Source organism: Acanthochromis polyacanthus, chromosome 6, assembly GCF_021347895.1.
Source record: "Acanthochromis polyacanthus isolate Apoly-LR-REF ecotype Palm Island chromosome 6, KAUST_Apoly_ChrSc, whole genome shotgun sequence".
NCBI lineage: Eukaryota > Metazoa > Chordata > Actinopteri > Pomacentridae > Acanthochromis > Acanthochromis polyacanthus.
The window spans coordinates 29320102-29339125 of record NC_067118.1 but is presented as its reverse complement, the minus strand read 5'-3'; the positions used below and the strand labels follow the sequence as shown (position 1 = coordinate 29339125).

The window sequence follows — 19024 nt, the reverse complement described above, 5'->3', positions numbered from 1 at the left end:
TATCTTGCCAAAAAGAATTCGGCTGCACCACATGTTACACACAGGAGCTGCAGGCTCTGTATGACTTTCCTTCTGAGGTAAAAACCTGCGTACCAAGAAAATAAACAACAGTAAAGTTTCAACAGCGGGAGTTTTAACACAACATATGACAATAACATGAGAAACTGCGCAAAAAAGAGAAAAGTTAACAACTCCAGCTAACTCCTGTGATCCTCAAACAAAAGATCCAAGGAGGCCACAAGTTCTTCACCACAGTACTGCGAGGTCTCTTAAACCTGAAAGCCATGTAGTGGGGAGACTGAAACAATGGGGCTGAAGTAGTGCAAGGCATGCCAAGGGTTTATAGTCTGCTCTGAGTGCTTGGGGCAATGAAAAGAGGGCTCATAGTCCGTGCTGAGCTGCTGTCATACATCTCAGAGGGGAGACGGTCCCCTCTTTGCTGGAGAACATTAAGCAGCTAGCTAGTGTTGGGTGGATACAAACTGAAAAGAAGGGGCCTAAGCATGGAGCCACCACACTATTAAAGCAACATTCCTTCCTCTTAGATAATGGGCCCTTAAAAGTTTTAATAGGAGGATAAAAATGTCAGCGCATGGAAAGGAGAATGGGAAAGAACTGGACTGGGTTGGGCTGAGCCACAGTGCAGATGGTCAGACGGAGCAACAGGGCAGCAGGTCGGTCAAGGAAGTAACTCTTCCCCACCGACTCGGTTCACAGAGAGCAGAGAGAATCCATCCAAGTGCTACTGTTTGGGTTGTCTGATTTCCTGCAGCTCCCAAAGGCCTGGTTGAGGCCGCTCATTTCTCTCCCGTTTTCAGACACTAAAAGCATAAACAGCCAGAAAATGGAAAAGACAGCAGAGTGTCTAGACTGATACATGTCATTGCCAGAGCGCGTATTGTGCAACTTAGTGTAGAACATTGTAGCCAAGAATGACACAAAGCACATACTGTTCCCATATGATCCCAAAAAGCAGAGAATTATTTTCTAATCCATCTAAACTGAAACAGTTAAATTATGCACAATCAAATATCCCATATAGTCCCCTTTTTAGAAAATTTATCAGTCTCAGAGGTGCGTTTCAACTTTATTCTCAAAATACTGCAGAGGGTTCATTTCACCAGGACTGTATATCTTCTGATTTTAGCCCTGTTTTAAATGGCAACTGAGCTGCTGTATACACACCCTTCAGGAAAAAGACTCTCTCTGCATCAGAGATTGATGACAGGCAACTGAGCTATAAAAGAGTGTTTAAGAACAAGATCTTTTGTATGATCATTCCACATGGAAATACAACCGTTGTTTTTAACTCATATGTATAATGAGACTGTCCAATGATGTTAACATCAGTACATTTTGCTGTGCAGAGCTGCAGCTCAGAAGGGACTGAAGTGACTGCCAGTTGAATTGTAGTCTTAATGGGTTATCATTATTTCATACCGGTTCTGTTGTCTGACAGCAGAAAGAGAAATATGCAAACGAGAACAGCTTTATTTCAGACTTCAAATGTATTACAATGCAATACATGTGAGCATAGAGAGCATGAGAGAAGCTAACAGCAGCTAAGTTTTGGTTGCACTGAAGCACAAGGGGTACAATAAAATATTTGAACCCACACGCAGTTCTTGTTTATTGGTTTCAAATCATTCTGAAAGGTACCATAATTTCTGAAAGTTTTTGTTTTCACAGAGCTCAAATGATGATCAAAGTCAATGGTCATGTTAGCACATTGGCTGCATAACTTGCTAACACAACAGATAATCCTATTGTTGTGGTGACATTATTATCAGAAATAAAAGTAATCCACTGGATCTTTAGTTCCTCACATGCTGGGACTGCATAAAGACTACTCTTGCAGTCAACAACAGAACAATACTTTCATGCTTTGCTCATGGCTAACACATGTTAGAGTTAGCAGAAGCAGCTAGTAATTAAATTGGGATAACTGTGAAGCAGCTGTTCAGTCTGGATGGTTTACCTCAGAAAAAATGGGCAGTGAAGTGGAAATTCTTAGTTTGATGATTTTTGGCTCCTCAGTTACTACTTAGAAACTGAATAAAATTCTTACTGGCCTGCAAAGCTTGGAAGCCATGTAGTTGTAGAAATGGCTAGAGAAATATCAGTAGTAAACATTTTAATATTTTCATTTTATTTTACATCTCTAACTTTTAAGACATACAAAACACATTTTGTACCACTTTGTACCTATAAGGGACATAGTAAAGAGGCTTAAGGCTCTTCAGAATCTCTTGGATATGTACAGTGTGTAGAGGAAATGTTATATAAATGTGTGTATTGAGGAAGCTCTGTGTGTGCTTGTGCATGAAAGCAGATGTACATTAAAGTATGTGTATGCGTTGACACACAGGTGTATTTGCATAATGTATGCATGTGGCACATGCATTTGTGAGTGTCTGTGTCACAGACAGTTGTGCAGCACCTGCTGGGGACGTGCCACTCTCCCCTTCACTCCTCCTCCTATTCTATCAAGGTCACCTCACTGTGACGTCCCAAAGGAGCAGAGCACCCTCCCAACAGTACAGACAACACATCCAGGCTAGCAGCCTTCTTTAACACAGAAACACAAAAGACATGAGATATGGTATGTTATTACAGAGATGCATTCTTTCCAAAAATCAAAGCAAGAGGCAGCTGAAGAAGGCATCTGTGTCTGCAGAGCTCAGTCTGGCTCTCTGGTTAAAGCCATGACAGCCAAGTGTTAGTGGAAAAACCCCACTGGCACTCTGGCAGTCCACAGCAGCATGCTGGGATGGTCAGCTTAGAGATGGCCTTCAACAAACCCACAAGCAAAAGGGATGCCCATCTCAAATGAGGCACAGAGAATTTAGTGGCAAGGCAGCCAACATTTGCTAAAGCCTGAGCCAGTGATGTATATTTGTTAAAGGGTGGGGATGGGTGTGGAGGAGTGGGAGCCTTGGGCCTATGAAAGTCTAGACAAAGAGGGAAGATGAGGGAAGATAATGTACAAAAGAGACAGAAGGAGAGTAAGAAGAGAACAGTGGAGGGCTGGAAAGAAAGGCAAAAGGGACAAAAAAGTGCCTGGTATGTCTTCGTCTCTGCAGCACGAGGCCTTTGCTCCATTTCCCCAGAATAGGAAAAGAGCCTGGTTATACGGTTGGGCTGCAGAGCAATGGAGCAGCGACTTCTGCACTTGTAAAAACAGTTCTGTGGCCAGTGTACAGACAGACAGGCAGGCCTGCCTACTGAGAACCAACAGGGGGAACGTGTAAGAACCACGCTGGCTCCTGCACAATGGGATAACCACATAGCAAGACATGAACATTAACTTATAAAAGTTCGTTGCACAAAAACAAACTGTCATATACAGCACTTCACTTTGCAGTCTAAAATAAAAAGCAGCGCATCACTGGAATGATGGAACCTGGCCCTTTAATAAGTGCATTACTTCATGAAACTAAAATGTGAACCAGTCTACCAAATGGATATTACATTCTAAGAAACTACGTGATTTTATCCATTTACAATGAGAAAAAAACTGCAATAAAACAGGATTCAATGACCCTGTGACTGATTCCAAACAGGAGGAATACCATAGCTTGAGAGCAAAACTAACTGAAAATATGATGTGACCGTTTATTTTGGATTTGATCACATTTATTGGAAAATTCCTTATTCAGCTGCACTTGTGGCCAGCACAGAAAACACATATCCTGAAGTCAATGTGCCACAGTCTGCATCTAAATGTCATAACAACACATGTCAGACTGTGCCTCCAGCAGAATTAAATTGAAAATTATTTAGTTGTGTGCTTGGGCACGCAACCGTGTGTGTGACTATGTCCATCATGGCCATTGTGTTCATATCTGACATGGAGAAAGAGGGAGCGAAGGAAAGATTAGCTGCATACAGGGTAACAAGCCCTTTGGGAAGCTAATGAAAGTTGTAAACATAGGAAGAAAAGGGGAAAGAAAAGGTCTACTGTACGGGAAAAATCCCCAAGCAGATGACTGATAAGACACAATGAGGCTAATTTTTCGAGGAAATTGTTCTATTATGTTTTCTAATATGGTAATGCTGCTTTGGTAAACACAATTTCACATCATGAGGGCAGTATTGTGTTGCAGAAGGCCAAATACGTTTTAATATCCATCATTTTTCTGTTGGTACAAGATATATTTTTACAAGTTAAACTTCCTTCTTGATTGCACACTCTGCTAGTTCATCTGTTTCTGATTGGGCACTTAAAAGACTTAAGAGCAGAGGCTTATTACAGACTCCTGTAGCAGTGGAAGGTGACAGTGAAGCTTCAGGGCTCATGTAATCAAATTTTGCTTTGCAATGAGCTTTGGACACTTTGTAATGTAATCTTCTGGCTGGTGAACTTTCAGACTCCTCGCAGCTATTTTGTAGCTTCCTGCACAATGCCAGCCACAGTTATTGATTGGCAGTGACTCGAGGTTTGATTACGAGGATTCAGCTTCTTGTTATAAGTTACATCACCCCTTTAACTTGCGCAAGTTCTACATGGTCCTGCACGGCCTCACAGTAAACTCTGCACAGTGCATGATTCGAATTTCAAATCATGCTGTTGTATTATATGTATTCTGAGCTGAAAACAAATGAATGCATAAGTCACTACATGTGACTTACATAACCGCCCCATCAGTGCACACTTATTGTAATTGCCCAACCGGATATTCAAAAATACACCAGACAGAAATTATGGATGTGTGGGTTGACTGAGCCTGAAATTCCTGCATTCAAATGTGCTGGATCCCATCTCACGCACATATGTCCCCGTCTTCCTCCTATATAAGAGAGATAATAAATCAAACGCAAAGCAGTAGACCCCTTCTTGACCTAAATGGCATTCCTATCAACCACTAAGAACCTTGGCTGCCCTTTGAAAGGCTTTATTCCTTGACTGGGAGAAATGTTTGAGGAGAATAAATGAACTGTTACATTTTGGCCAGTTCTACGATGGAGCCTTCATTTGGCCAAAGTTATTCCTGCTGAGGGGGGCAGGGGCAGGTCTAATAAGAGACAGGCCAGCAGCAGCCTTGTCATTAGCTGAGAGGCTGGCAGACCCCTGCTGTCTAATTGGCACAGGCTCACTGCTAACAAGGGCTCGCTACCAGCAGGGGAAACAGACTAGTAGCGCCAGGCACTGCGGTGACCAGCTCTCCACTGTCCCCAGAAAGGAGCGGCAGAAGTTGTCCAGGGAACACCTGACCCATTAATGGAAGGAATGGAGAGCTGATGTCTTTTTAATGAGAACAATAAAGCTCATGAGCAAACTGCACCCCAGGCTTTGCTCTTTAAGAGGAGGGCTGGCAGAATGGATGGAGGGCTGCATTTAAACTGACTAGGCCCGGAGATTAAATCAGCTTTCATTTTCTCAATGATCTTTTTTCTGAGCCACTTGTGCATCGTTTTTCAGTAAGCCAGCAGAGTGATATTTGCAGCAGTTCTTCGCAGTGTTGCTGCCCAACAACTCGGCAAAGTCACTTCCTCACCACTTCCATTTTTCAGTCGGACACACTGTTGTAATAAAAGCAGTAATAATAAGCAGATGAGCAGTTGTTCTCTGCCTGTGTCTTTCGCAAATAATGAAACAATGACAAGGCGACTATCAGATGACTGAAGTCTGTAGATTAATGGCAGCTTTAATCTCTTGATCCAAATGGGCCTCATGTGGAAGCAATAAAGGCAAAATAAATATTAAAATGAAAGATTAACAGGAACTGGGGACATTTATCAAGAAAGAGAGAGAAAATGAAAGAGAGACGGGGGAGCTTGGTGAGACCGGACTGGTGCTCAGTTTGTTCATAACAGCATCAATATACTAGTAGGGCTTTGAAACACATGATCCGGCTTTTCACTCCACTCAAAAAACACTGCGTTTATGAAATGTAAACACTGACGGTTCACTAGGCCAGACTGATCTCATAAACCAGACTTCCAAGATCCTCATTTCACCATCCAGGGAAATTAGGAACATCACAATCTAATGACTCCCAGCACGAGCACTTATCTTACAAAAGACAGAAGAGACGAGGAGGGCAGAGATGAAGAGACGCTCAGATCACGCTGTGCATGCTGTCGGAGCTTTCTGAATGAGAGCTGCAAAGCCAATAAACCAAGAGAGAAGATTCACAACACACACCCAGCCCAATCTGGCAGAGCTGAGGAATCTGAAGACAGCTGGATAATTACTCCTTGAATAAATGCGCTTTGTGACAGTGGTAACAACTGTTAATTTTATTGGATGTTTCTGTACAGAGCTATGAAGAAATCTATCAAATAAAGAACAGAGGCTGCGTGGGCTGTGATACACACAGTGGAGAGGAACAGCATCACACAGAACAGTTGGAAACACATTATGTTGTAGAGTCAAAACCCTAACAACTGGAATCTCAACTGGTAGTATCAGTCTTCAATTGTCTGGTTATTTGTTATTTCCCAAAGAGAGACATTTAGCAGTAACTACCCCAGCCTCCTTTACTTTGTGGGTAAATGATACTGATAAAGTTTGGTTAATTTGCCACAAAACAGGATTAAAAGCATTTTCCTCCACAGGTTATACTTATATTACCCTGATCCATAACACTGTGCTTGTGTCACTGCATCAGCACCACTGGTTGGATGTTTCCTGGTTCAACTATTGGTTATCAGATTATTGTTTTGTTTATAGGCAGGGCATATGCCGTACATGTTTGGCATTACAGAATATTCTCTCATAGATTTCTATTGAAGAGTCTTTAAAAGGCCCCACATGGTGAACATCCATTTTTATTGTGTATTGTGGCTGCTATGAACTTGGAGGTGTAAAATAAAAGCTGTTGGATAAGAAATTTTTATTTCAGCCATTCCTCATTGGTTGTCAGAGCAAAACAGCCCATTGAAAACAGCCAGCTCTAAAACCAATCTTTCCAGTATTTGGAGCTGAAAAACTGAGCAGACACACGGTGGGGGCATGTGAGGCTTTGATTGATTTGCTGAATAACTGCACAATATGGGACCATAAAGTGGAAAGGCTCCCTTGTAATGTTGCTGCTTCTACTTTAAGTGGCAGCTGGTCTTACTTGGTTGTTTAATATTATAAAGAGGCAAACAGGCTAAATCACCAACTGTTTGTTAAAAGATACTGGTGCACTATGTGCTTATTAAAAACACACTTGGATCAACGTTCAAAGGACTTTTATAAGCTTATTATGACAGCACCTCACCATGTACATTGATACTCCTAACAACATTTTCCCTGGGAAACACCTGACAAGAGGGTCACTAAGATGCCACCATTTAAAATATGTTCAGTTAAAGCTTCTAAAAATATATAAAACTAAGCACAACAGTTGCAGAATTCAATATGCAGACCGATTAAGGAAAATTGAACAGCTTCTGTATACTTTGGCACTGACTCTCCAAGCCTCTGGAACTATACTGGTATACTATTCTTCTGAAACGTATTGCCTCATGCAGTGTTTTTATGGTGGTGGACAGCTCTGTCCAACATTTTGGCCTAAAATGTCTAATAGGTGTTCAATTTCATTAAGATGTGTGACTGTGAAGACCATAACTTACAATTCACTCCATGTGTAAAGGGACTGTAATCCTGGAAGAGACCACCCCCAGCAGAATAAAAATGCTTCATGGTAGGATTAAGGTGAACAACAATGTATTGATTTGCAGTCGCCCTTCTATCTAAATGGACAAATGGATCTACAGCATGCCAAGAAAATGCCCCCCACAGCATAACAGAGTCACCAGGTCCCCTCACTGTAGGGGTCAGGCATTCAGGGTATAGATTTAAATTTAATGCAAGTATCATAGATTGACTTTACTGTCTGTGTGAAGTTTCCATTAGGAAATCACTCTGAAGTCAAGCAAATTATGTTTTAGAACCATCATCAAAAAGTTCTAGTGACAGCAATCAAAATCTTGCAGCCAGACAAACTCACAACTGTCCAAAAGCAAAACGATTAAAACCAGCATAAACCGAATTCAGTACAAAAATGCACCAAACTTCTGCATAAGAAGGTTCGTGAGAGTTCAACAAACAATGGATCTGGTCATTATAACAAGAAGCTGAATCCTTGTAATCAAACCTCGAGTCACTGCCAATCAATAACCGTGGCTGGCAATGGATCTTTTGCAAACTAAAACCACAGTGATTCATAGACTGAAGAAAATTACAAGAAGACAGGATGTAAAACAGTGATGTTCCCTGAAAGCTGGTGTTGCTTTAAACACAGCTATGACGTTATGGATGCTCTATGTCCGCGGTGCTCCTGTGATTCAGTGATTCAGTGAGTCAACCTCAGAGCAAGTTGGCTCTCCTTCTCCTGTCACGTCTCCATCCCACAGGAACGCTCTATAAACAAGAGGTGTGTCGGCCCCAGGCTACACCTTTAATTGTTTTCTCTGCTCACAGTCCCCCGTAGGCCACTCTCATACCACAGATACCTTAAAATGCTGCCAAGCACTAGATTGGTTCAATTTGAAAGGGTGGGTGGAAAACAGAAAGAGATTTATCCCTGTTCTTATTTCCCCCCATCAGACTGGAGACTTACCTTTTTTCACCTTTCATTTAGGCCTGTTGGGGCTGATCCCATCCACAGTTTAAATATGCACAACTTATCATACTATGACAAAAAATTGCCTGACCTAAACATTTACATGTTAAACAAAGACTTGGCAGCAGCAGCAGCATCCAAATATTCTCTGCAAAGAGTGTTCACCACATAATTTCCAACCTGAAGTCATTTACCCCACCACCAAACAACATGTTTTCTGCTGTTTTACATTAATCATTGTGTGCATCTGTGTGTGAATAACCTTTAGGCCTTTGGATACAGGTATGCTGGTTGTCACTCAGGAGGAATCCTTCTCTGCAGCGGCACTCGTAGCTGCCCATCATGTTGACACAAATCTGCTGGCATCCACCGTTGCCTTCAGAGCACTCGTCCACATCTGCCGAGGGACACACACACAAAGAGAAATTAATAAGAGCAGTTCAAGACAGAACAAACATCACAGGGATTAACGTTTGTCTGAAGGTTGTCTGGGATCAAATCACGACCCATTCAATGAACAAGCCAATCAGAATCAGACATGGAGCATAGAAGTGTAAAAAATCTATTCATTTAGAAGTACAATTCAGCAAAAATAAAGCTACTAATAGTTCACTGAACTGTGGCAAAAGTGATATCCAGAAAATTACCACACTGACACTGTATTTTTCCCTGAATAAGACTTACAGTCTACTGCATCACTACTCGTAGGTGAGATAACAGTGTAGTGCTAAAGGTATATGTACAAAACTATTATATTAATCATTCAGCAAAAAATGAATAGATTACTTTTTTTATTGTCTATAAAAAGCACAGCAGTCTTTTGAGCAAAACGCTAGCATATATAATAGATGTAACACGTTCACCACCTGAGTTCAGTGTGATAGCATGACAACATATGCAAGTATTTGGTCATAAAACTAATTATTTGATGTGATGATGATGTTTTATGGGCAATGAAGAGTCTCCAGAGTTGCTCAGATTTATCCAGTTAATCCATAACTTATCTATATATTTGATTCAAAACCACAAATTTAAGAGAAAGAAGGTTGTGCAAAAACTAAAATTATGCTATGAAACATGACCGACTGTACCATGTTTTGTGAAGGACATGTTAGACCTTTTCACTTAATAAGGTAAGGTTCCACCCAGTTAGTGGCAAAGAGGAGAAGTCAGGAGGTTCATTAAAATGTATCCTCCAGGGAACATGAATGTCCATGCAAAATTTCACAGCAATTCCTTGATGAACTGTTAAAATATTTCAGCGTGGGCCAAAGTAGTGGAACAACCAGCTGACCAAACTTAACCAAAAAAGGCTGTTGCTTTGTGTAAAACATTCATCTGAAACTGAACTGAAATCAGTATATAAATCAAAGTTTTCTCCACCATCATGCTAAAATAAAATGATGGATGCTAATTTAGAATCCATCATTTTGTGAGCGAGTTGTTAAATCTGAAGAAATTATTTAGAATTTCTGAATAATTTCTTCACATTTAACAACTCACTCCGAGGAGACGGAACAGCCGGAAGCTGTGGTCTGAGTGCAAATGTCACACAAAAAGAAAACACAAAGGACAAAAAACATGTTTAGATATTCTAAATAACGAGGAAAGTATGTCTTAAGCCGTCTGAGGAGGTTGTGTCTGTCTTAATGGTTATCTGACATGGCAGCACACCAGAGTTGCACTGAAAACCTCCAACTGTGCAACACTAAGCCATAAAAATGCACATGCAGCACAATCCCCTGGCAAGTGGGAAACCTGATCCACCTGGGCCAGAGTACCTGCTGATGACGAGTGTCTGTCAGCCCCGTCACGGGAGGAATGCAGGGAGAGGGAGGGAGGATGGGGGAGAGGAAAAAGTAGAGATGGAAAGAGGAGAGAGCTTTTTTTTTTTGGGGGGGGGGGAATTCACCTCAAGTGCGTACAAAGGCAGAGCGTTTAGCGAGGTGTCGCCTGGGGCCTTGTTCTGCCAAGCAACAAAAAAAAAACTGACCACAAACGAGAGTGGCTGACTTCATTTCCACTGGTAATGAGTTGTGCTCTTCCAGCTGTTCTCTCCGAATGGCACAAAACTTTTTCCGCCCCAAATCACTGTGTCACTCGGCGAAAGAAACAAACGGCAGTGGAACCTTGATTAATCTCTTGATATTTTTGTTTATTTTCAACATAAAAGATCGTGCACAATGTAATTTTTGCAGCTTTTATTTGCCTGGCATAGTGCAGAGGTTGGCACACCGGTCTCCCCTGTGCATGACTGAAGTGCAGCCCTGGAGATGACACTCCATATTCTTTCTACCCCTGGAGACCTGAGCTCCTCGTCCCTTCCTACCGACCACACTGGAACCTTATCCATTCCTCTGCTCGAAGCATTAATAATCTGCTGTATACACAAGGATTTTTTTTCTTTTTTTTTTAATAAACTGTCATGCGAAACTAATTTACTGTCTATTTGTCCTGTCTGAGAAGGCCTCGAGATTAAGTTTCCTTTCTGGGGAATTCTCAGCCCGAGCAGAGTTAGAAATTAAACTTCACTCTGTCCTCTTCTTTCATCTTCTTCCACACAGAAATTCACAGACATGTGAATACACCAACGCATAAACACACACACATACAGAGTGCACTCACAAAGTGGCACCTGACTAGACAGAAACCTCTTGGTTGATAAGTAGGTCAGTGGCAGGTAGCACTCATGACCCTCGTCAGCTTGTCAAGTCTGCTGTCCCATTCTCACATTCCATCAGCAAAACTGTCTCTTTCCACTAAAAACAAAGTGTCGTGTCGGTTGAAGTTGATGGGAAAAGCATCACTCTGCAACCAGGTGAAGCAAAGGGCCTCTGAGGGGGAAAAAAAAGCTGTTCTGCAGAGTTAACATTTTAAAGTCAGAGTAAAGGAAGGACAATTTGGGAAAAAGTGTTGGCCAGTCTTTCAATCAGCTGTGTGGCTGCTTGGTGTTGATCTCATGGTCTCATCTCTACATCATGAAAGTAGCAGCAACAGAGAAAACACCTTTGAGCCGAAGAAAGCTGCCAGCAACCTACAGCTGCACCTTTGCAGATAAACTGTTACCAGAAACCTCCACAACTCACAGGAAAACATCCTAACAAACATGTAAAATCTCTCTCATTCTGTGCCCTTCCCTCTCCTCTCTTTAACACACTCAAACCCCAAAAATTCAAACATGCAAAGGCCACACAAACAACAGTCCCCAATGCATGCACAAAATGCCCATGAGATATGCAACAAACCTCAAAGTGCCTGGGGGAATTCTCTTTCCATACCATCAGCGCATCAATGAAGGTTTCATTTCCTGATTCCTTCATCCCTCCAAATGAGGCGTCGCCTGTCAGTAGATCTGTCCTGTTTAAATAGCTCCCATAATTGCCTGTGTTGTGTGCTGGGCAAGGCTGGCGTCCAAAGCAAATATTTCCAAGCGGAAAGGGGTTCTGGCATGGCCAGGAGAAGTGCTCATGTTATTTGGACTTAAAACATTTTTTAAAAATTCTCTAGAGAGGATGGAAAAAAAGTCTTAATCAAGTTAAAAGGGCTGCCTCACTTCTGAAAAATGAGACATGTCTCTGCTCTATCCCTGCTTCACTTTAAGAGACGAAGGGAAAAGGAGGGTTCAAACGGAGAGAGATTAAGAGATTGGTTGTGTTTGCGGAGGCCATGTCCGCTGGTTTCTCAGATAGCCTTGACTGTATATATAACATTTGGCCTTGCGCAGAGCTTTAGAGCCATGTAAACATGGTGGTTGCCTTACAGAAACTCCTGAACCCTTATTTTGGAGAAATGCTTTCGTTTCTTTTAAATGTTCAGCAGCTTTGGGGGCATTTACTGCTGACCCAGGCTTTTTTTTTTAGGAGGGGAGACAGTGAGGCTTTCTGTTATCAAAGCTGTCCATGTGTCTATCGCTTGGCTTCTGTCTGGATCAGACAGAAATGTCTCTGTGGTCTAGACAGACCAGAGACAAGGAGGTGAGTGGATGGACATGGCCTCTTTGGGCATTTCATTTACAGGAGTTGAAGAGGCACACACACTTTAATAAGGCTGCAAAACGGAGCCATGTGCAGTGACAGGCAGCAAAACAGCTGCGGGGGGGACTGAGCTGTTCTGGTTGATGAACAGGCATCAGCAAGGCTCGACTGAACATCAGTAGGAAGTAGTGGCACATACACAGCCAGCTCCAATTAAAACAAGATCCTTTCTTATTTTAAACTGGATTACAGGATTTCTTCTTTTTCCGTTTCACTCCTTGAGCTCAGCGACACATTTCTACACTCACTTGACTGAACAGTGACCGCGAACGTCAGTTTCGAACGCAGCCTGAGAGGACAAACTGATTGCACAGATGCTGAAACTGGCTTTATGTTAACAAACATGCAGCCTCACTCTGATCTCACCTGTCAGCTCAGTTTGTATAAATTGATGTGTTATAGGAAGTCCTGACCTTTCATCTGCAGAACACACACACTCTCTTAAATCATTAGAAGTGTGGTTGACTATTGCAGGCGGGAAGTCTTAGTCACTTACAGTATTTAGCTTTGAACAATTTATTAGTTCCAGTGCTTCCTGTCTGCCTGACCCACTGTTACAATACAGCTCACCAATTCACATCTGCTCAGCGAGCACAAATAAGATCTCTGTTTACTGTAGCATTTCATTTTTAAATCCGCAGCAAGGCTTGTTTTTTATACTGTTACAAACACAAAGCTAATACAGCTCTGATTGAACTCAGACTCTTTTGACTATGGGCCCGTCTCCCAGGTAACCATTTTTGGTAAATAAGCACAGACTTAGATTCCAGGTCCAATCTCTTGCTTACTTCTTTCCTAAATGAAAAATGATGAGCTAAGATCATGTTAAATGGTATTCTTCTGTTCCTCCAAAACAAGTCTGGAAGTATTTTAACAACAAAACCCCAGGATAAGTGTTTGGGTGGACAGTGCTACACCAAGGAGACAAGAGGCCCTGCATTGACGTCTGACGGCTCCCAGTCTGCTACATGCTTACATCCCTAAGCTCGATCTCAGGCTTGAGTTTCCCCCAAAGCCCTGCCAATGGGCTCAGCTGGAATTGTTCATTTCATGGTGTGGTGGATGGGACTGAAGAATCCTGAGAGAAGAGTGGCAGAGAGAGAGCCGATAGTCCTCAGGAGCCAGCTAATGCACCAATCTTAAATCCATCCTTTAACTCATCACTCCAGCTCTTCTCCTCTAAGCTACGGAGCGATTCTCTTGTCCAAACCCGATCTGTGCATGTCACAACAAAAGCAAAGGCGACTGCTCACTGGGGAGAAAAATGGGTATTTGCATCTGCAGCAGGGAAGCGAGAAGGGTTAGCGCTAAGCCCTGGTGGTGGCTGTGCTGCCCTGAAGCCCTCTGGGTATAATGGGAGAGGGGGTAGTCAGATCATCAGTGCCCCCGACTCAAATCCTGCACGTTCCGGAATTAAAGGTGGTAGCAAAAGGCACATCATTCAAGCTCGATTCAAATATTTTCTGGGGGTGTGGAGGTTATCTTCACTGCCTCTGAAGAGCGGCCAATGCACTTAAAAGAGAAGCATTTAAAAGGCTGCAGAGCAAATCAGCGTGAAAGTCTTTGATGACCACCATTTCCCATCACGACCTGGTCAATAATACATCAGTCTGAAACCTGCTTCTTGATTAGCCAACCTTACAATCTGATCCCAAAGGATTACAAGAGCAGCGACTCAGAGACGGGCCAAGCTGACCGAGGATGCGTCTCTATCAAAAGACTGATGGACATCTTCAATGTCAGTAACTAAAAAACAAATTGTCTCAAAACAATTACAATCACTAGCAAAACACTAAACAGTGTTAACTGACTTGACCTTTTCTGAGTTGCTACTTCAAAGCTATTCTCCAAAAGCCCTTTCCAAAGCTGTAATGACATTGCTTTTGTGTTATAGATCATGTTACGTCTTTGGGGAAGGTTAAAGTAAAAGGGCATTCATTTCCCTATAGATTGCACAGGGAATTGAGCTCTGCTGAATCAATATAAATCAAATCAGTGTTGGTCAATAGGAATCAAAGGGATGTTGGCCTGCTAAGCTGTGTGTGTGGAGTATGTGGAGCCCCAAATCAGTTCTCCGGCAACAGGGAGCCACATGTCCTAAATGGCAGAATGATGAATATGAGTAAACAATGCAATGACAAAAGCGTATCCTTTGCTGCCTGGTGGCGCTCTGTCAAACATCTGTAATGTCTATTTCAAGCCTGCCTTTGTTTCTCGCACTGAGTCACACTCGGGGTGCATGCGGTTGTGGCATTTCTATATATGGGAACACAAGAAATATCTTTATTTGTCTTTGAGCTCCAGATAAAAGTGAAATGTTATCATTTGCGGTCACGAGGAAAGGGAGTGTTGGCGCAGATGCTTATGATATTAAGCTACTTGAGGGAGTTTAACGAACTCACAATGATAAGCGTGTATTTGGGTTTCTGTAGGACCTTAACCAAAACACACAGGTCATAAATGTGGGGACGCTGGTGCTACAGTGGGGAACTAATAGCCTTCCTGCATCTGGTTTTCATTGTAAAGAGGATGTGTGTTTTGGATTAAATTGACACTGATTCCTCTGTTTTTCCTCAGACTCAAAAAAAAACCCTTTACTGCCTCGCCATTAAGGAGGTGTGGTGATTAAATCCCATCCAACCTTCACCTCTGCGAGATAACAGATGTGACAGTTATAAAAGATGTAATCAAGTTCTCATATGCTTCGCTTCTTCTCTCAGTGAGTTTTGAGAAGACACAATGGCTCCGTGTGAGGTAAATTATACAGTGAGCAACATCTTGCTCCACACAGACTGGAGCAGCGTGCTGTGATATTGTATTGCTTCCACCTTGCTGACTTTCTGACATCTTTGTGGGGTTTAAGACAGACAGGGGAGACCTCAGAAACTATACCGTCCCCAGCGAGGCACACCAGGCAGTGTTCTGCTTCACGCTCCGCTGCCTTCTGCCACCGCCCAACGTCATTATGCTGCCAACACATTCAATTACAAGGAGCCGTGTGGCACGTGCAGCCATGAACAAACAAGCAGACATTGACAGGGATGCATGTGCGCTAGTCTAACGTGTGTCCCTGAGGTGACAGTCGCACACACAGCTGAAGAGGAGCCTCAGGGGGATGAAATCAGGAAGTTATGTACACCACGATGCACTGTAACTATGAAAATCAAACCAAATCACGGGAGCTTTGTGGAAGACAAATCCAAAGAGAAGCATCTTAAAGATTTCAGACTCTAAACTCACTGTGAACTTTTGAGGTTCAGGTGAATGTCTCCTCCTCTGCAGCCTTGGGCACATCTGGTCTATAAGGGCTCTGAGGGTCTGACCTCGTCTGGAAACCAGCTGCTTAGGCTCTCCATTCCAGGGCCAAGGGGGACTAATCTTTTCTCAGGGGCCAAAAAGGAGCTTAAACCTGTAAGAGGAAGCTGGGGCCTTAACATGAAACCTCTGCTATACCTCTTCCTCTCCTCTCTTGTGTTTGTGCTGAGGATTATTCCCTTAGCAGAGCAGAGCAGGGGTATTAGAATGAATTAAATTCTCAAGAAAAAGAGGTCTTTAGAGTGCTTTCGGGTCTCAAGGCAAGAGTTGAGATTTGTACTTGACAGCTGCATATATACCCTTCACTGTGTCTTCAATCCCTGTTTGCTGTGCTGACATTAAAAAATGCTTACTTATTTAATAATTTACTGGATCAATATCTTCGCAGGAATATAAGAGAATTTCTGAGACGGAGCTCACGCTTTCCAAAGAGGCCTCTGACTCTTGCATACAAGTCACTTTGGAGAAAAAACAAAACATGTCAGACAAAGAAAAAAAAACTTGAAAGCTTGCTCGGTGTTTGATCGTGTGTGTTTCACTATGACAAATTATATCAAAGGGATCGATGGATGCAACTCTGTTTGATGCAACAGCAGCAGCCACACAACCATATATTGCAATTACACACCTGCACGCAAGGCAGGAGCTGATCCACAGCACAGCAAATGATCCATGCACAGCTGAACGCTGTTGCTAAATGGCTTGGAAAATAGCCCTGCTTTACACTGTAGATACAACGGGGCGATGAAGAGGCAGACAGTAAGGGGAAGGAGAAGAAGAAAGAGACAGAAACGCAGCAAGGCTGAAGGAGAGTCGCAGGGGCACCGTCAAGTCTGAACAGGTTTATTATCGATATAAAGATGTGAGTGCTTTCCATTCCAGGGTAGCTTAATCCCAGCATTACATGCAATTCATCAAGTAAATGTGGGATTGATATGAGTGTTTCCCTGTGCCTGCATGTAAAGGCCCTTTCACAGTGAAGCATTGTTAAGTACTGATAAGTTTTTCTGTCATCACTTCACCTGAATGTGAAATCCGCTGTAGCAAGTCGCGTCTTACTTTCTTCCACAACAAACTTAAAGCAGCTACCGGGGTCTTTCAATATCAAGTGAAATGCAGGGGTCTGACTTGGGGGTTTCTAAACAAAACAAAAGGAATTAAAGCTGCGAGCAGCGTTGAACGGGTCCTCGCATCCTTGCTGGTCGGCGACCCCAAGCCTTTCCACCAGGCAATACTACGACTGAGAGTGTATGTAGGCCCATGAATGTCACAAAGGCTGGATTCTTAGCACACAGGTCAAATTTCAGGCAGATTGGAGCATGTACAGGCTATTTATGCAGCACTTTCTGTCCATCCACCAGGTGGCGCTATCTCTGTGTCTGTATAGTGGTCTATGAAACTCATCAGGACTGGACTCTGATCAAACATGTAAAGTTTGAGGTAGATTACAGCATGTACAGGGGATTTACACAAGACGTCCTGCTTCATGGCGTAACATTAAAGTTCAGTTGGCCGCCATGGCCATGCCCTTTGAGTTTTGTGAACAATTTTCGCAAATATGCAACCTGAAGGCGTTTCTTATATATTTTCCCAAATTCAGGTGTTTTGGAGTTATTGCCAGTGACAAATGAATTGTTGAAAATGACCAAAAACACCAAAAATCTGACATTTAATTCAGAATGGCTGACTTTCTGTTGTGTTTAGAGAATGACTCCAAGAGACTTTTTTGCTTGCACTGATGTGCTACATATGCATGCCAAATTTCATAGTCATAGGTGAAAGTCTGTGTGGAGGCTATTTTTTAAATTCTTTTAGGGGGCGCTATGGTAGATGCTGTGGATGTATTTTAGCCAATAAATGTGATCAGGACAGGACTGTGTTTAATCATGTGAGGTCTGAGGTAGATTGGAGCATGCAGAGGATAGTTAGGTAGCACTCGATGTTTCATGGCGAACCATCAAAATTCTGGAGGTCGCCATGTCCACACCCTTTGACTCTGCAAGAATCCTTTGATAACTTTTGATCATAACATCGTGTTGTATATCCTGGCAAAATTTCAGCTCTCTAGACCTTAACCCCGAGGAGGAGTTCGCTCTCAAAAATGAAAAAAATAGAGAAAATTTGTCCACTTAATTCAAAATGACGGACTTCCTGTTGGGTTTAGGGGATGGCTCCAAGAGGCTTTTTTGTGCGTTCTGATGTGCTCTATGTGTCTCCCAAATTTTGAGGATGTAGGTGAAACGTGCTGCCGGGGCTGTTTATTAAACATACTGTAGGGGGCGCAATAGCACATGCCCTGTGGAGATGTATACATTCTTATTCCTGGAGACGACAGTGATGTGTGTGTAAATTTTGGTGAGCTGTTGAGCATTCTAAGCCTGTCAAAAAGTACTTTGTTTGTCACAAAAACAACGCGTTGCCATGGCAACAGCATTTCATCAAATATCAAAATCTTCACACTGTGGTATTGTCTGGGGGTGAAGAATCAGCTGACCAATTTTCAGAATGATATGAAAAAGTTTGGAGCAATGGTGTGTGCAAATGTAATTTCTAAACTTCTTGTTACCAATAGGTGGCGCTATGACTTTTTCTAAATTTTTCAGCGTGGATGTCCTCAAACTGGTTCTGGTGTCCAGCACATGAAGTTTGGGGCAGATAGGATCCTTTGCAGCTGAGATATGAACACTTCAATTTTCATGGCGAAACATCAAACTTTGCCGTCCCGCCACAGACACGCCTTTTCATCACACGTCACCATTTTTTCTGTGCTTCATCATCAATGTGTTCAGGCTTATGTCACAACATCTGAGGTGAATCTGAGCAACAGGCTAAGAATAGTACATGAAAGTCAAAAAAATGTCAAATTCTTGATACCACAAGGTGGCGCTGTGACTGTGAATGAATCTTGCTGTATGGATGTCATCGAGGCAGGTCTGTGATCATACATGTAAAGTTTCATTCAGATCGGAGCATGTTCAGGAGAGTTAGACAGCATTTCCTGTTTCATGGCGAAGGATCAAATTTCGACAGGCCGCCACGACCACACCCTTTAACTATGGAGGAAGATTTTAATAACTTTTTCTCAGGAAGGTCTGCTGAATGTACTGGCAAAATTTC

General features: G+C 42.5%; 1 protein-coding gene across 2 annotated transcripts in view; it reads right to left on the bottom strand.

Moving 5' to 3' along the window:
• Window positions 1–19024, bottom strand: part of scube3 (signal peptide, CUB domain, EGF-like 3) — an 83655-nt gene that overhangs the window by 38097 nt on the left and 26534 nt on the right. For both annotated transcript variants that reach the window (XM_022209297.2, XM_022209298.2), the window contains exon 4: window positions 8821–8955. In XM_022209297.2, coding sequence (XP_022064989.1) covers window positions 8821–8955 — 135 coding nt within the window. The remainder of the gene's footprint in view (window positions 1–8820; window positions 8956–19024) is intronic.